The following is a 19,633-nucleotide window of genomic DNA, read 5'->3' on the forward strand; positions in this document are numbered from 1 at the left end:
GTTGTTTTTTTCCCAAGGTTTGAATTAATTGTTGTGCTTGGTAGACATTTGTGAATACATTTACAGAGAGAGGGGCGAGAGAGGAGGGGCGAAAGAGGGGGGAGAGAGGAGGGCGAGAGAGGGGGGAGAGAGGGGGGCAAGAGAGGGGTGTGAGACAGAGGGGGTGAGAGAGAGCGGCATCACGTCACCTCTCACGTCATTCAAGAGAGGGGGAGAGAGGAGCGAGCGAGAGAGGGGGACGGGAGAGGGGGTGTGAGAGGGGGAGGGGTGAGAGTGGGGGCGAGAGAGATGGGCGAGAGAGGAGGGGCGAGACGAGGGGGAGAGAGGGGGCGAGAGAGGGGGGAGAGAGGGGGGGCAAGATAGGGTGGTGAGAGAGAGGGGGCGTCACAATTCTTCTTTTTCTTCATTTGATATGACGTCACAATTGACGCTGGGGACCTGAGTGCGTTTCCCAGGTGTTTCCCAAGTTATGGCCATTTATGATACGGTTGGTCCGATCTAATTGAAACAATGCCCCAATCCAGTCGTCGTTTACGAGAGCGAAGGAACGAAGCTGCACATACTGGCACGCACCTACGGGCCTGCACTAGTATATCTAAATATATATATATATATATATATATATATATATATATATATATATATATATATATACATATCTAAATATAATTTCTATATGTAGATATATACATACAGATATAAGGAAAGACCCACCCACATGTCTCAACTGTGAACAGAGGGGAGGGAATGGAGTCTGGAGACTGTGCTGGCCATTCCATGATTTGAGGCCTACCGTCTTGTTCTTTTCTTCTGAGGTAGTTCTGACATAGCCTGGAGGTATGATTTGGGTCGTTATCTTCCTGTAAGATTAACCCCTGACCAACTAGGTGTAGACCAGAGGGTATTGCATGGCACTGCAAAATGCTGTGGTAGCCCTTTTGGTTCAGAGTGCCAGTCACTCTGTGCAAGTCGCCGACTCTGAATCCAGCAAAAGAGCCCCAGATCATCACGCTTCCTTCTCCATGTTTGACAGTTAGTGTCACACACTGAGGAACCATCCTTTCTCCTTCTCGACGGCTTACAAAATCCCTGCGTGATGAACCGAAGATTTCAAATTTTGATTCATCGGTCCATAAGACCTTCTTCCAGTTTTCAGTAGTCCACTGGCGGTGCTTCATGGCCCAGCCAAGCCTCTTTTTATTATTTTGCCATCTTAGCAATGGCTTTCTTACTGCCACTCGACCTGTCAAACCTGCAGCTGGAAGTCTTCTCTTCACAGTTGAAACTGAGACTTCCATACTTCGACCAGTGTAAAGCTGTGCATGAAGCTGCTGCCCTGTGAGCCGCCAATCACGCAAGCTGTTGACTCTCAGACACTTGTCTTCTAATTGTGTTGTGGCTTTGGATCTGCCAGACCTCTTCCTGTCAGAGTTTCCTCCAGTTTCCAAGTGCCTTTTCCTGGTGTGGGAAACTGTACTCACTCTCTCTCTATCGAGTGCAGGTTGCATCATTGGTTGCATCATTGGTTGGGACGCGGCTATGCCGCTGATGCAGTGTCCCCCTTACCAGTACACTGGTGCTCATTTTGCCGACCTCGGAAGGATGACAGGCTGAGTCAACCTCCTGGGTATTTTTAATTCAGTGACCAATGGGGCTTCAGCTCAGGACCCTAGGATCCCAAGCCAACACCAGGCTTACTGTACTCACTGACACCTTGGCTCCTTTGCAATTTCTCTAAAGGAAAGACCTACACTTTTAAGGGTTATAATGGTCTGTCTGTCTTCCTTTGTTAATTATCTTTTTCTCGCCATTATGATAGCGATGCCCTACTTCCTGCAGTGCAATATTGTCCAAATAATGCTTCAGAGGGTGTAGCAACACAGTCTGTTCCAACACTGCTTTTATAGACAGAGGATTTGTAACTAATCAACAAAAGTTGGGACACCTGTAGAAATTGTTTACATCAACTTTCAAGGCTTAATTTACTTCCATTGCTGCAGAACAGCTGCAGTTGCAAACGCATTACTTGTTCCCTGAAAATGGCCTTTTTTAACAACTCTGAAATTTACATTATTTTTCAGTTTTTGGGAACCCAAACTTTTTTTTTCACCTCTGGCAGTTTACCGCTTGGTTTTGTACCATTTCTGGTTATTCACGGAACTTGAACTGCTTAAATTTCAGTAAAAACTGGAAAAATAGGTGTGTTCTCAAACTTTTGACCGGTAGTGTATTTAAAAACATATATATATATATATATATATATATATGTATATATATAGATGTATATATATATATATATATATATATATATATATATATATATATATATATATATATATATATATATATATATATATATCTATCTGTATTTTTATATATATATAAATATATATGTATTTTCATATATATGTATATAGTATTACAACAAACATGATTTGATTAGTATGTTCTGAGTGAAAGTTATAAAATATCAAAATAGACAAAAAAAGCTGTTGGTTATCATTGTTAGAGAGGAGGCTTATTACTCCTGACAGAGAATCAGTGTTCACAAGTCAGGAATCACCCGGATGGATCACCACTCCGTCACAGGATACTCGACTAAATGATTCAGGAATTTGTGATTTGTTCAGGGTGTTGGCAATAACACGCCTACTCTTCGCTGAGGACACCACAGGATAATGCTAGCAGATGGGACACTCAGTTTAACGTCCATCTGAGGAATGTTGCACACATTGATACCTCACCAGCCTGTGAAACACCAGGACGGCATGTCAAAATCGACAAAAGAGCTGGGTCGAGATTCAAAGCCAGATTAGATAGCTCAAATGTGCATTTAACTGTGCTGGGCAACCCGATTTTGCTCCAACGAAGGGTTAACGGCCAAGTTTCCCATTGTGGTTACCATACCTCAATCAATTGTCCATTGATTCCATCCATTGATTGAGACGGGACAAAGGCGAGTGCACACACATCCAAGCTACCCTGCCAGCCCACTCATGTGACATTAACAGAAAGGACTTAGTGTTGGAAATTTTTATTTTTTTAAACTTTGCTCCCTTATGACCTTTGTCCATCTCCACTCCCATCCTCCTCGTCTGTTTCTTTTCAGGTTTTCATTCTACATGCAACAAGCTTAGAGTTTTGCATGATGATTAATGAGGTCCATGGCCTTATACAAGCATAAATAATATAAAATGGGATTAAATGTTCAGTGAAATCATTTGAATCGGAAACAAAGTCTGACTAATAGTTTGATATGATCACACTGGATAATGTATGTTCAGAAAAGACTTATACGGCTACAGATGATAATTGGTTTGAATGTGGATTGTATGGCCAAAGTTCGCCATATATGTTCGGACATTTTCTTTTCTGCTCATCTCGTTAATGTTCTTTGCAGGAATAATTGAATACACCAATGCTTTTAATATCCATTATCCTTGTTTCACAGATGAGAATGGTGAACAAGTATGCCCCTGCACATGATCAGGTTTGTGCTGCGATTTCCTGGTTTGTACAACTGTTGTTATTGCAGGCCTTTGTTTCAATGTTTTGGGATTTATTTTTGTATACACAGTCGAGGCTCATGAAGAAGCTAGCACATGGAATCGACCAGGACTTACAAGAAGGAAACAAACAGTCTAAAAAGGGGGTGGGATAAAAACAGTGGGATGGAGGGACAAAATAGAGGGAGACTTGGAGGAATAACAGACATGGCGAAGAATGAGAAGAATGAGAAGAAGGAGAGGACACGATAGGTTGGGGAGAGGTGAACAGAATGGATACAGCTGCAGACTCTCAATCACACAAGTGGAAGGGGAAATCTTGGGAACCCAGAAAGAGTTTTAGGAGGGTTAATGAGGATACGAAGATCACGGTTGTGGATGAGGGTGGGGGGGGGGGATGTGTGCCAATTAGACCAACAGAGAAATGTTATTACTCATATTTAGAAATTCTGTCAATGTGTCACCTTTTTATTCTTCATAGATGTTGAGACTCACGAAAAACAGAGCGCATGTTGGGTTAACAATCTGCCTGACAATTGTGGAGGTGAACAGATGGACGAGAATGCACAAACATTCCATGGGGGGTTTAGGAGATTGGCAGGGAGGAACAAGGTTTGGCATAAGTGAATGTCGCAAACTTCAGAGGTATAAATAAGAGACCCCAAGGGATAGCAAAAGGCAGCGGTCTTTAAGGACTGGAGGAAAGAGCATGAGAACAGAAGCAGGGAGTCAGTTCCAGAGATGAGAGAGAAATGCGATGAAGGAAAAAAATATTCATACAAAGATCAAGGCTCATAGAAGAAACGGATGGAGGTCAGCATCAAGGTGGGACTTGCAAAGGGTAACTGAGGGTATTTTTCTGGAATAAGTGGTGATTTGCAGAGCCTGGAGCTGTGGTGGAGGAAAGAGAGGGTGGGTGAAGCATGACCTGAAGAAAGGCAGAATAAACCTACAGAGCAACAAACCAGCTGTAATAATTGAGAAGCAGACCTTGAGGCCCATACTCTTGACAGAGCGAGCTCTGGGATATTCTCAAGTTGAGAAACGATTTTTACCATGAGGACCAGTCTTGGACAGATCAATGTTCTGTTAAATGATTGTTGGCTGAAGGATGCAGAAATTTGGAAATTGGCCAGGGTGCAGGTGATAACTCGCCCAATCTTCACAAACTACATTGTATGATTTATAATATCCACCAATGACCAGCACTGGCAGATGGGTCTTCCCGCTTAGCGACTTTCAAATAGACAGCACATGCACTGATAAACTTCCCTGCATGCGAGACACAAGGATGACAGTTTATAACTGTAATGATGAAAACCGAGCCTTGACGGCTCAAAAGGCAAGTGTGTATACCTCAAAGCTATCTGGCCATACAATAAATAAATAAATAAATATATATATATATATATATATATATATATATATATATATATATATATATATATATATATACAAGCCTGGTGTTGGTGCAGTGGTTAGGGCAGCGGCTTGGGATCCAAAAGGTCCTGAGTTCAAGCCCCGTTGGGCCACTGAATTAATACACCAGGGGGTTGACTCAGCCTGTCATCCTTTCGAGGTCGGCGAAATGAGTACCAGTATACTGGGCCGGTGTATACCCCGGTTAAAATAGGTGTACCATATCCCTGTGTTGTAAGAGGCGACCAGGGTTGCGTTAGGAAGGGCATCCGGCGTAAAACATGTGCCAAATCTCTATGCGGATCATACGGATGATCCGCTGTGGCGACCCCTAACGGGAGCAGCCGAAAGAAGAAGAAGATATATATATATATATATATATATATATATATATATATATATATATATATATATGTATACACACAGATATTCCAGCAAATACAACCGTCTTTTCGCTGACGGGAATATTACGGGGGGAGAGAGGAGAGAGGAGAGAGGTGAGGGAGATAGGGAGAGCGAGATGGGTGCGAGAGGGGGGGAGAGAGGGATAGGGGTGGGAGAGAGAGAGGAAGAAGGGGTGGGAAAGGGGTGAGAGGGGCAGAAGGGTGAGAGAGGGAGTGAAGGGAGGGGGAAGGGAGGGAGAGGAGGAGGGCGATTCCAGCAGATGTGACGCCCAGATGAACGTCCATCCGAGAGATGGCACACACATTGATGAATCACCCTGCCTGTGAAACACCAGGATGACAGTTTATTCCTGAGTCTGGATACAAACCCAGGAGAAACAGCTAAGAATGAGTATGTGTACTTCTCGACTATCCTGCCATGATCTGGCGATTCCTTGCTTTATGAAAACTGAATTGATCCAAGCAGCAGTTCCGACTGCAAAGGAAAATAATAATAATAAAAAAGAAGCTTTTATTTGGCGAATTGGCACATTCCTTGACACTCTTTCCTCCAGAGAGTTGTATGGCGAAGGAGGATAGTGTGATAGAAGGGAAGGGAAGGTGGTACGAGGGGTGAGACGGCGGCACGAAGGCGGGGTGGGGGGTGGGGAGAAGGCGGCGTGAGGGGGAGGGGGAGAAGGCGGCGTGAGTGGGGGGAAGAAGGTGGCGTGAGGGAGTGGAGAAGGCGGCGCGAGGGAGTGGAGAAGGCGGCGCGAGGGAGTGGAGAAGGCGGCGCGAGGGGAGGGAGAAGGCAGCGTGAGTGGGGGGGAAAGGCAGCACGATGGGGGGAAAAGGTGGCATGAGGGGGTGAGAAGGCGGTGCGAGGGGAGGGGATAATGGGAAGGCGCGGGAGGGGAGGGCATTGGAAGGCGGTGCGAGGGGAGGGGAGAGAATGGGAAGGCGGCACTAGGAGAAGGGAGTGAATGGGAAGGTGGGCCCAAGGAGAGGGGAAGGAAATGGGAAGGCAGCGTGAGGGAATGGAAAGGTGGCACGAGGGGAGGGAATGGGAAGGTAGCGCGAGGGGAAGGAAGGGAATGGGAAGGCGGCACGAGGAGAAGGGAGAGAATGGGAAGGTGGCACAAGGAGAGGGGAAGGAATGGGAAGGCGGCACGAGAGGAGGGGAGGGAATGGGAAGGCAGCATACCAGGGCATTACCGAGGCGATTAAACATATCCAAACAGCAGCGTTTTCTTTCTAAACCCCCGCGTTCTATATAAAACCAGGCAGTAACATTTAAAAATCAAAACTAATGCTGTTTGTTAAAGCCCTGCCTCATCTGCATGCAGTCCTCCCCCCAACACATTCTTCCCCACATTCCTCCCCAAGGTCCCCCCCACACACACACACACACACACACACACACACACACACACACACACACACACACACACACACACACACACACACACACACACACACACACACACACACACACACACACGTTTCTCCCCACAGTCCCCCCTCTCCATACATTCCTCGTCATAGTCCGTCCGCCCCACACTTTTGTAATGTTTTGTGTCAGCAAATCATCCAAGATGGAAACAGCAAACTGCGTGTGGAATTTCCGAAAAATAGGAGCCCTATGGACTGTGCCCTCATGGATTGCAAAAGCAGGTTATGAAGCTCGGTGTTTCATTCGATGAATTTACATTTTCTGTACATTCCCAGATTTGTTCTTCACTCAATATAATCGTCCGAACAGTACAAAAAGTGAAGTTTAATGCTTTCCTGAAATATATACACTAAGTTATGTTGTTGTTCATCTTTCGGCTGCTCCCATTAGGGGTCGCCACAGCGGATCATCCGTTATGATCCGCATACTGATTTGGCACAGGTTTTACGCCGGATGCCCTTCCTGACGCAACCCTGGTCGCCTCTTACGACACAGGGATCAGGATTTGGGTTTCGCCATGATTCCAGGCTGCTCTGCACCCTGCCCAGTGCAGAGCCCCCGTCCTCAAGCGATCCTCCAACCCAAGCCTCCGAGTAGCCGGATTACAGGCGCACGCCACTACGCCCGGTTATATACACTAAGTTATATAAATCGCTAATTTGTTAAAATTTTCGGATTTCACTCCAGATTTCGAAAATTATTTTGTTCACCAGGTCCAATTCGCAAATCTGACATAATATTTTGATTATGTACTGGAATTAGTCCATGAGAGTAGATCATGTTTCCAAATCGAGGCATGTTTAAATCGGCCGAACAAAATGGCAGCTGAAGACTCCAACAAGCACAGAGGGCTGAATATATATATATATATATATATATATATATATATATATATATATATATATATATATATATATATATATATATATATATATATATATATATATATTGTTGTGGTTACCAGATTCGCAAACCACCATTCAGGTCCCTTAGGTGAGGTATCTCGGTAAGTACATGTGTGGTTAGGCCCGAACCCGTTGTCTAGTGGGAATACATGTCATTTATACGTGCTGCGACTCTTCAGGATAGCCGTTTTTCTTTTACTATCTTTATTTTGGACCAATCGCCACCATCACAACCACAACGCCGCTTCACCACAACCGCCATGACCTTTACCGTCACAACTCGCCACCATCGCATCGCCGTCATCTCGCGCCACTCATGGGCACCGATGCTGGACTCGTGTAGGGCGCACGTTGAACAGCGTGTACAAAATCACGGATTTTCTGCTTCAAAAACGGATCGAAAACGACACACGCCCACTTTTTGCCGTCCAATCGGTGAGCGAGGGGCGACTGGCCCTGCCCCAGGGCGATCGATATATGCAAATTTGTGGAACAAAAAGCCTTCACGCCCACTTTTTGTCGGGCCAATGGGGAGCGAGGTGAAAGGTCAAAGGGAGGGGGTCAAAGGCGAAGTTACGGGGGATAAAGGACGGTGTTCGTCAGTCAAAGGAGTAGTAAAGGTCGGAACGAGGCGAAGGAGTCGGAACAGAGAGTCAAGACTTCGCCGGCGGTGGAGCTGCTCGTCGTGTGCGTTGAAGTCGGAACGGAGGGGACGGAGGTGTGGAAAGGCGGCGAGGGCGGACGAGGGGTGCTCGCGTCCGTGCAGGAGCTGCACCCCTGGGAGGCCGGCAGCGCGACCTGGCCGAGGTGGAGACGCTCGTCGCGCACATAATAAAGATCCTCTATACCCCGAGCATCAGCAACCCCTCCTGTTTCCCCCCGCGCTGAGATAGTGCGACCAAGGGGCCCCGTTCCCACCCCCTGCCAGGCACTGTCCACGAGGCCCGCGGGTTGCGGGGCCATCGCGCTCCGCGTCTCATCACCAGACGGGTAGGCCCGACCAGGTCTCGGCCCCAGGCCTACCTCATTCTTGAGGGTATTTCTTTTCCTTGGTTTTGGGTATGTGTTGTCGGCGCCCGTCTGTGAAGTAGAATTGTATAAGTGTTGCCGTGTGCTCGGTAGTCGGTATTAGCTCTGCACTGTGTTTTCACTTTTATGTTTGCTTTTGTGTAAATGGAATTGTGTTTTCTTTTTTGTGTGCATTTGGTGGAATTGTATTTGTGTGCTTTCCCGTGTGCCGCGAATAAATGTGCTTTATTGTTGAACTGTTTCCCCGCTTTCGCTTCTGCCTTTTCCCCCATTGAACCCTCATCTTGCTTCACGTAAAGGGTTGGTAGTGGGCTGAATACGCCCGATAATTAATCGAACCGTCGAGGTCGACGATAACACCGCCGGTTATTCTGATAGTACGGAACGGGTCGCTTATGGCCCGTGTCCGAAGTCGACCTGCGGCGAGGTGCGATCGCCCGTCTGCACCCTCCGGCGTGGGTACTTAGGTAGTTCCGAATTCTGGCGAGCAACCCTATCCACGCGGGGGCTGATTGGCTCGATCGCGGTGAGACCGAAAGGTCCACCCGTGACTGGTTCCCGGCGTTAGTCCGAGAGGGTCACGACTGGATTGTCCGTCCGGTGGGCGACGTGCCGCGATTCGAGTTACGTGGCCGTCGCACGCCGGCGGGCGCGAAAACCGCAACACTGGTGTCAGGAGTGGGATACAAATTCATCGCCCTCCTCTCGGCACTGGTATCGGAGAACACGAAAACGGGCTCTCCTGTCTCCGGCTAAATTCACGGGAATCGGTCCAGGGGTGAGAGAAGCGACCCCCGATTCCCTCCAAATTACGAGCGAGCAAATTAACCCTTCACGAGAAGCAAGATGGCGTCTCAAGGCGAGCGGGAGCCGGGGGTATTAGAAATGTATATGTGTAATAATGTAGAGTCCATGGTCCAGGATGGAATCCCCGAGCAGGAAATGTTGATTGTGCAGGAACACGGACTCGCCCAACTGAACCCAGAGCCCGAAATAGGTGCGGCAGCGGCCGCAGTGTATGACACCTCCCCCCCCCCTCCTCTCCACCAAGACCCTTCCCCAACCCCTGCCGAAACGGCTCACTTGAGTGCATCCGACATGGCCCAGCTGTTCACCATGCTGGCACAAATGAATGCAGAAATAAAAAGCATGAACGAAAAGATTGATGCGAGTACACAGCAAATGAGGGAAGAAACGAAAAAGCTGCGGGGTGAGACGCAGAACATGGGCCGATGCCTGCAGGCGGGCATGAAGGCCGTTAGCAGGGAACTCGGAATGGCGACTCCACGTGTCGGAACGAACGAGCTGGAAGGGGGTGCAACGGCTGACAGGCCCACGGTGGAGGCGGGTAAGGAAAAAGTAATTCGGGAGACAAGAGACGAGGTGAAAGTAATTGCGAGGGAGAGAAAAGAACAATTAATACGAAGAGCAAGGATGAGGTACGCGGAGATCGTGAAAGAGCAAGGAGTGAAAAACAGGGAAGGACGGGAGCGACTTAAAGAGAAAGCAAGGTTGACCTACATAAAGATAAGGGAAAGACGCCAGAAAGAAGCAGAGACCAATAAACACGATGAAGACGGGGTAAGTGACGCGCACACACACACGGAGGTAGTGGAGGATAATGGGGGTGAGCTCGCGGACCGTGCAGGGACCCAGTGCGAGCACCTGGATGGCCTCCTCCAGGAACGAGGGGAGGGAGTCTGCCCCCTTGAGGCGAGTCACGACCAGGTGAGTTCGGTCGTGATTTGCGAGGTTGAGAGGAGTGCTGTGGACAGGTGCACGGAGAGCTTGGGGGGTATAGAGGCCCCGGAGACCCTTGTGGGGACACAAATCCCCAGTGTGGTTGTCCCTGTGTGTGTGGTGCAAGGTGTGAGTGCGTCCCCGTGTGTGGAAGCGACCCTGTGTGTGAGTGGTGTGGTGGCGATGGTGCCGGAGTACGTGCTTCCCAGCACGCCGTGTTTGGATGAGGGACCGTGTGTGGATGAGGCACCGTGTGTGGAAGAGGCCGTGTGTGTGAGTGAAACGGCCAGTATGAGTGAGGAACCGCGGGTGAGTGCCCCCGCGTGTGTGGATGAGGCACCGCGGTTAAGTGCCCCCGCGTGTATGAGTGAGGCACGGTGTGTGGATGAGGCACCGCGGTTGAGTGCCCCCGCGTGTATGAGTGAGGGACGTTGTGTGGAAGAGACCGCGTGTGTGAGTGTCGCCGTGTGTATGAGTGAGGTACCGCGGGTGAGTGCCCCCGCGTGTATGAGTGAGGCACGGTGTGTGGATGAGGCACAGCGGTTGAGTGCCCTCGCGTGTGTGGGTGAGGCACCGCGGGTGAGTGCCCCCCGCGCGAGTGAATAGAGCACCACGTGTGAGTAGTATGGTTTGTGTGAGTAGTGAGGCACGCGTGAGTGAACGGCCGTGTGCAAGGTCGCTGTGTGCCAGGGAGACCGTGTGTGTGAGAGAGCGGTATGTGAGGGGAGATGTCGGTTAGCATGCGGGAGCACGCAGCCGCGTCTCCCGGTGTGAATGTGATGGAGTGGACTTTGTAAGGCGTAACACACGCAGGTGTGCGTGGGTCGAATGGCGACGACGGCGACAGAGGAGAGAAAGCCGAGTAGCGGCTGTAGTTGTTTCGAGGACCGTGCCGGGTTCACCCAGCAGTGAGCACGCGGTTCGTGCTGTGCAACGCACGAGGCCACCACGTGCTCGCTTGCGAGAGTGAAGTCCCGGTCCGGAAACGCCAGCGGTGGATTTGCCGATCCCGCGGACGGACAAAGTTTAGGCAGGTAAACGGATTTGGACCGGACGGGTTCTCCACGCGATCGTGTGTGTTAAGCTCCAACGGGAAAAGCACATGTGTTCGCGTGGGGAACCCCTCGAGACGTGTGGCTTGTGTTTTTTTTTATGCGCACGGTGACGTCATGGCTGCACGTGTGGTTGGAATCCGGCAGGAGGGGTATCCCGGCCGATGGTACCGTCCAAGGAGGGACGAGGAACACGTGCAGCTGCATGACGTCACGGGCAGGTGTAAAGTGCGCGAGCGCGAGTTGCCGCGCTGGTGATGCGCATGAAAAAAAAAAAAAGAAAAGCAAGCCTCACTTTCGGGTGTACAGGATTCCTGGGAAAGGGGTGGAAGACCCCCTTATCCTGGGCACAGGATGGAAACTAGTTAGGGGGAAGGGTTAGCTTAGTTAGACCGACTTCATGGGGCAGGGGTAAGTCCTCATGGAGTCCGTGGAATGGATTAGTTAGAGGGATTGTAGCCAGATTTAGGTTGGGAAATAAAATAAAATGATTGATTTGGAGACAGAGACAGACTTTGGATGTGTAGAGGGGACGTAGCTTAGCTACGTAGTGTTAAAAGGAACGTGCTACTAGTTTAAGGGACGACGTGGGAGCACGAGTTAGTTAGGGGATGTAGTTAGAAGGATGGCAGAGTTCAGCGGTGTGTGTATTGAAGAGTTGTGAGGCGAGTACATGATGAGTGAGTGAGGCCAGCGGGTCTGTGTGAATGGAGTGAATGGGGAATGCATGGTGCGATGAGTGATTGGGGGAGGAGTGACTCCCGCCAAGGGACCCCGGGGTCAGTGTAGAGTGAGTTAGCTGGGTTAGTCAAATTGAAAAATGGAGGTCGCTTTGTTGTTGGTGGGAAAGCAGGCTCGAGACCCATTTGGAGGGTGCAGGAGCCCTGTTGACGGGCTTGGGGAGCGTGGCTGCGAAAGGTGAGTATCGCTGAGTGGGTACCCCGGGCACCAGGCTAGTCGGCCGCGGTAGGCTGCGGGGCCCATGGGGGGCCGGGATAGAGTAGTGGGCACGGGTGCGCCTGCTTGGTGCGGGGCCCGGGGCGCCATTAGCCGCGTGGGCAGTGTTGTGGGCACGGGTGACCCTCGGAAAGGGGCCCGGGAGGCCGGCCTGCCACGTGTGCGTTTCAGGGGAGGTGCCATGGGGCACTCCCCCGGTGTTAGGGAGCTGGTAGGCTCGGAGGCAGTGTAGTGCCCGGGGGTGCCATAGCGGGAGAATCGGCAGAGGGTCGTGCCTGCCAAAGGGAGCCACGTTGTTCCAGCCAGGAGACCGTGTGAGGGCACGGAGAGAAAATTGGGGGGCGAGGCCCGAAATTGTGAGGACACCAACACAGGCGACGGGAATCTGGGTTGTTAGAACCAATAGTTTAAGCGAGAGGCGCTTGTTGAAAGCCCCGGGGTAGTTTAACAGTTAAATGGTTAGGGTACATTAGGAGATGTACCCCTCCGCACCATCCATCCCCTTGCTCTCGTTGTGGGCCGCTGGACCCACTTTGGGTTAGATCGCCGAACTCTGGGGAGGCCATTCTGAGGCTTCGTTGGGCCTCGACACAGGACGCTAGCTCTCCCTTATTCCCCTCCGGGAAGGGAACGTAGGGGTTGGGAGTAGGCTAGGTGACAGGATAGGTTAGCCGAACAAAGACGATAAAGGGGGTTAGGGGACGATTTATAGTGGGGAAGTAAAACAAAAAAAAAAAAAAAAAATTAAGTTGGGGCTAAATTGGGGTTTGACAAATTAAGGGAGTGGGTATGTACAGTGACAGGCAAAGGCGATAGGTTGGGAGGGAGACGGGTAGGTAGGTCCGAGCCCGCCTTCCAAGTGGCCAGCACCACCGCACTCCCTCCACCAACTTCCACTGACGGCAAAAGCTGGCCAGCTTCATCTGCTGGCTGTGTTACTTCAAGGCCTGTGCCGGCCAGTTCATCTGCTGGCTGTGGTTGCCTGCAGCGGCCTTCTTCTGCGGGCTGTGATTGCCTGCTCACCTTTGCCATGCCATGCCCACTGCCCATGTTCACCAGCCCCGTTCAATTTTTGCTTTGCCCCCCCCCCCCTGTTCATTGCCATGTGCGCCAGGATCGTAAAAGCAACAGTTTGCAAGCTGCAAGAACTGCCCTGTTGGCAGCTACAACACGGGCCTGCAGTGGCGGCCCGTGCACCGTGTTTGCGTTCATGCATCCATTCGTTGTGCTCATTGCGTGTGCCACTTGAGCTGGCACGGAGACTGCGTTGTGCAGCCCATGCACCGTTGTGGTTCACTGCGTTCAGTTAAAAAGGGAAGGCCTTGGACTGCGTGTGAGCAGCCAGCCACGTTCCGTCACCTGCATTGTTTGAGTCAGAGACTGCATGTGGGCAGCCTGGCTCCCTGCGAACTGCTTTCTTTTTGCAGAGTTCGATGATCCTGGGCCATGGTTTAGTGTAAAATTTGTAAGTTAAGGTTAAGATGTACTGTAAATATGAGTGCGCCCCCGGCATGTTTGTCTTTGCGCCGGCAATTTTATTTAGGTGGGCCGTGTGAGTGAGTTTGTTTAGGTAGTTACGCAGCCCTCAGGTTATTTATTTTGGGGACACGAATACCACGAACGTCGCACTCAGGGATCCGTACGTAAAATGCACTAGGGGAAAACTACACATGATGGCACACGAAAATTTGACGACTCGGGACGAGTCTGTAAAAGGGAAGGGGTAGTGTTGTGGCTACCAGATTCGCAAACCACCATTCAGGTCCCTTAGGTGAGGTATCTCGGTAAGTACATGTGTGGTTAGGCCCGAACCCGTTGTCTAGTGGGAATACATGTCATTTATACGTGCTGCGACTCTTCAGGGATAGCCGTTTTTCTTTACTATCTTTATTTTGGGACCAATCGCCACCATCACAACCACAACGCCGCTTCACCACAACCGCCATGACCTTACCGTCACAACTCGCCACCATCGCATCGTCATCTCGCGCCACTCATGGGCACCGATGCTGGACTCGTGTAGGGCGCACGTTGAACAGCGTGTACAAAATCACGGATTTTCTGCTTCAAAAACGGATCGAACGACACACGCCCACTTTTTGCCGTCCAATCGGTGAGCGAGGGGCGACTGGCCCCGCCCCCAGGGCGATCGATATATGCAAATTTGTGGATCAAAAGCCTTCACGCCCACTTTTTGTCGGGCCAATGGGGAGCGAGGTGAAAGGTCAAAGGGAGGGGGTCAAAGGCGGTTACGGGGGGGATAAAAGGACGGTGTTCGTCAGTCAAAGGAGTAGTAAAGGTCGGAACGAGGCGAAGGAGTCGGAACAGAGAGTCAAGACTTCGCGGGCGGTGGAGCTGCTCGTCGTGTGCGTTGAAGTCGGAACGGAGGGGACGAGCTGTGGAGAGGCGGCGAGGGCGGACGAGGGGTGCTCGCGTCGTGCAGGGAGCTGCACCCCTGGGGAGGCCGGCAGCGCGACCTGGCCGAGGTGGAGACGCCGTCGCGCACATAATAAAGATCCTCTATACCCCGAGCATCAGCAACCCCTCCTCCTGTTTCCCCCGCGCTGAGATAGTGCGACCAAGGGGGCCCCTGCTCCCACCCCCTGCCAGGCACTGTCCACGAGGCCCGCGGGTTGCGGGGCCATCGCCGCTCCGCGTCTCATCACCAGACGGGTAGGCCCGACCAGGTCTCGGCCCCAGGCCTACCTCATTCTTGAGGGTATTTCTTTTCCTTGGTTTTGGGTATGTGTTGTCGGCGCCGTCTGTGAAGTAGAATTGTATAAGTGTTGCCGTGTGCTCGGTAGTCGGTATTAGCTCTGCACTGTGTTTTCACTTTTATGTTTGCTTTTTGTGTAAATGGAATTGTGTTTTCTTTTTTGTGTGCATTTGGTGGAATTGTATTTGTGTGCTTTCCCGTGTGCCGCGAATAAATGTGCTTTATTGTTGAACTGTTTCCCGCTCGCTTCGTTCTTTCCCCCATTGAACCCTCATCTTGCTTCACGTAAAGGGGTTGGTAGTGGGCTGAATACGCCCGATAATTAATCGAACCGTCGAGGTCGACGATAACACCGCCGGTTATTCCTGATAGTACGGAACGGGTCGCTAAGTGGGCCCGTGTCCGAAGTCGACCTGCGGCGAGGTGCGATCGCCCGGTCTACCCTCCGCGTGGGTACTTAGGTAGTTCGAATTTGGCGAGCAACCCTATCCCACGCGGGGGCTGATTGGCTCGATCGCGGTGAGACCGAAAGGTCCACCCGTGACTGGTTCCCGGCGTTAGTCCGAGAGGGTCACGACTGGATTGTCCGTCCGGTGGGCGACGTGCCGCGATTCGAGTTACGTGGCCGTCGCACGCCGGCGGGCGCGAAAACCGCAACAATATATATATATATATATGTATGTATATGTCTATATATCTATGTTGGAAAACATTGTCTTAAAAGGTTTCTCTTTCATTTTAAATGCCTCAAATTACGTCTGTCTGGAAGTAGAACAAAAATTGAGACTAATAAGTGTGTGTGTGTGTGTGTGTGTGTGTGTGTGTGTGTGTGTGTGTGTGTGTGTGTGTGTGTGTGTGTGTGTGTGTGTGTGTGTGTGTGTTGTATGGACTCTCACGTGTTTGTTATATGATGTGTACATGTATGAATGAATAAAATAAACAGCACTTGTGCACATATACATACACATGCCCCTATGTGTGTAATTCTGTGTTTGTGTGCATGATTGTGTTCATGTCCACAGATAGTGCACATGGGCTGGGTCCACGAGAGACTTCCAGAACCTGAGGCTTGGATCAGTTACCGGAACAGGTTCCTTGCACTGCGCGGCGACCATGTGATGATTTTCTCCTGTCCCCCTGTAAGTATTTTGTTTCACTTTTATACACTTTTTTTCTTGTTTCTCTGGAACATCACTGTCACCTCTGCTTTCCTTCTTGACATTGGGATATGAGACACTAATGGTTTTCGCCAGGATTGCTTTATTTGTCTAATCACGACAAAGTCAGAATTGAAAATTTGACTTTGTATGTTTTGTTATCCTTAAGTACAATCCTCCTTTGTGGCGCCCAGCTGATGTGTTTTGACATAAAGTGCCAGTAAAAGACAGGTGGCTTGTACAATTAAGGACACCTTGTTATGCACTGCATAGCTGGCAACGTGCATATGAGCAGAGCTCCATAATTATTATGCCATTCATGTCCTTCTAAACCATCTAAACTATATCCTAAAGTTTTTCACATTTTTGGTCATTAAGGCAAGATTTACAACAATAAATCAAGACTAAAGATGATATGACGTAATATGATATAAGTAATGTGATAAGCATTACTATAGACATCGTTTTGAAGGTTGGAGGGGAGAGGGATGACGATATTTTAAAAGATCCTTCTGGACTTATGCACCCCTCCACCTCTATTGTCTGTCTTCCATATCTTTTCTATTAACTCCTGTCTGTCTTCCTTTCTCGAAAAAACCCGTCCTTGTTAATTTTCCCCTTTACCGTGGCACGCTGCCCTTCTAGTGAAACTACGTGCGGTTTGGGCGATCATTGTGCGAGGAAAGCAATGGATTATGGAGCTCTGCTTACGCACTTCACTATTACTGCACTCTTCCACAACTCAGATGTCTTTTCAAAGGAGGTAATTTCAGGCTCTTGTACTCGTGTAATATCCACACCTTACTGTATGTGAGGCAGCAAGGAAGCCACGATGGAGAAGAAATTGTTACACTGTCACCAAAATCGGCACAAAATAAATTCTGAAGCATCGTCAAAAGAGGGGACTGTTGCGATATCTTGTTTTGTTTCACGCTATGTTTTTAGAAAATGCTTATATAGGTGCAACAACTCACGAATTGTGTTTGAATTCAGTACATGCCTCTAACTCTGGGTGTACATGTATAGAAATGCATTATGTTTGTGGGTCATAATATATATAGAAATGCATTATTGCAAGAAACGTGTATACCAGTTAACCAAGACTTTTGAAGGCCTTTGACATTTCCTGTTTGGATCATTATTGGGATAAAAGGAAGTACTGCCGAAGCAGGTGATACAGAAAAGAAAAACTAAGGGAAGCATGTTTTGAGTGCTGCGAAGAAATATGGGTGCAGTAAATGGGGGAAATGAGCACAGTCTTGATTTTTACAAAGGCTTCTTTTTTCTGAGAAACTCCCCATAACTTGGCTTGACCAGGTGAGCACGAGAGATTGGGGCAAGGCGGAGAGTGGTTATCTTGTTTATGAAGTGTTCTGCAGACCTCTCAAGGTGAGCCAGAATGTCCACATCTTGTTCAACCTCCCAATGCACCCTGTTTGATACTCCACGTACAATGAAATTGGGCTGACGCTATCTTATGATATTCCATGTATTTCGTGAAAATGTCACTTTTTCAATAGTCCATCAGCTTATGTATAATTCATTACACTTCAATCTACCTTAGTAAACTCAATTCTAAATTGTTTTTATCGCATACCCATTCCATGCTGTTTTGCTCCCTTCCACTGTGTTATTTACAGGGCACTAGAATGTTCTTTTTCCTCAGTAGTGCACGAACTAGTGATAGAAAATACACCCAATTTCATCCAAATTTACTCAAGTGAATTCATGTTTTGTTATACGGTATGTGCTGTAAGTATAAATGCTATATCTTGTGATCAATTTGATGATGAGTTGCATAATCCTTGTGCAACTGGCAGAATTTCTCCCTCTTCCCCCCTCTTTGCATATCATATACCCATTTCTTTCCATCCTTTCATTCCCCCATTACCTTCTCGTCTCTTCCTCTTATTAGTTTAATTTCTCCCACTCATGTCAATGTGTATATATATATATATATATATATATATATATATATATATATATATATATATATATATATATATATATATATATATATATATATATATATATATATATATATATATATATATTGTTGCGAATTCGCGCCCGCCGGCGTGCGAACGGCCACATAACTCGAATCGCGGCACGTCGCCCACCGGACGGACAATTCTGTCATGACCCTCTCGGACTGACGACGGGAGCTAGGCACGGGTGGGCCTTTCGGCCTCACCACGATCGTGCCAATCGGCCCCCTGCGTGGGATAGGGTTGTTCGCCAAACTCGACCTACCTAAGTACCCACACGGAGGGTAGACCAGGCGATCGCACCTCGCCGCAGGTCGACTCCGGACATGGGCCGCTTAAGCAATCCGTTCCGTACTATCGGGATAACCAAGTGGTGTTATCGTCGGCCTCGACGGTTCCGATTAATTATCGGGCGTATTAAGCCCACTACCAACCCTTTACGTGAAGCAAGATGGAGATTCAATTAAAGAAAAGACGAAGCGAAACGGGAAAACAGTTCAACATGATGCACATTTATTCCGCGGCACACGGAAAGCACACATATACAGCCAAACAGAATGCACATATATCAAATGCTACAAAAGAAACAATGATGCAGAGATACTACCGACTACGCGAGCACACGGCAACACTTAAACAGTTTTACTTTACAGACGGCGCCAACAACACATTTACTCAAAAGCAAAAGAAAAGGCCACCCTCAAAGGCAAGGGGGCAGACGGGGCCTGTGGGCCAATATTTGCGCGGGACCTGAAACAGTGGTCAGGTCCGCGAGACCGGGTGGGTCCTACCCTTGTCTTTGTGATGAGCCGCAAATGTGGCAGCGCGGCGGTGCCCCGACTTCATGCTCCTTCACGGGTTTCATTGGCACTGCTTGGAGTGGGGTGGGAACGGGGCCCCCTTTTCGCACTATCTCAGCGCGGGGGAAAAGGGGGGGATTGTTGATGCTCTGGGGAAAGCGTATAGCTGGCTTGCTTGGGTCCCGTGACGAGCGATTCCACCGCGACCTCGTCGCCGAATTCCTTGCCTGGGACCCGAGCTCCTCGGTCTCTTCCCCCAATTCTCCTCAGCCGACTGTCGAAAACCACCGGGACGCCCTTGCCTCCCGACTCCATTCCGCGCTCCAAACTGCCTCTGCCCAAAACTCTCTCCGCTCTTCTGCCACTCTCCGCTCTTCCAAGGCCGACTCTCCCCAAACCGACTCTGCCCAGATTTGCCTTGCCCTCGGCGCTTTATAGGCCGGCAGGAGAACCCATATGCAAATTTCCGGATCAGAACGAGCTCGGGGGCGGAGCCACGCTCGCCCATTGGACGGAGAAAAAGGGGCG

At 49.5% G+C, this 19,633-nt stretch overlaps 1 protein-coding gene across 3 annotated transcripts in view; it reads left to right on the plus strand.

Annotated features, from left to right (window-relative positions):
- The window catches only part of SNTG2 (syntrophin gamma 2), a 322,790-nt gene that overhangs the window by 181,882 nt on the left and 121,275 nt on the right, over positions 1-19,633 (plus strand). For all 3 annotated transcript variants that reach the window (XM_085847014.1, XM_085847013.1, XM_085847016.1), the window contains exons 12-14: positions 3,452-3,490; positions 16,183-16,299; positions 17,635-17,706. In XM_085847014.1, coding sequence (XP_085703140.1) covers positions 3,452-3,490; positions 16,183-16,299; positions 17,635-17,706 — 228 coding nt within the window. The remainder of the gene's footprint in view (positions 1-3,451; positions 3,491-16,182; positions 16,300-17,634; positions 17,707-19,633) is intronic.

This window comes from Eptatretus burgeri, chromosome 11, assembly GCF_056783735.1.
Source record: "Eptatretus burgeri isolate ZD-2024b chromosome 11, Ebu_testis_v1, whole genome shotgun sequence".
In the NCBI taxonomy this organism is placed as follows: Eukaryota; Metazoa; Chordata; class Myxini; order Myxiniformes; family Myxinidae; genus Eptatretus; species Eptatretus burgeri.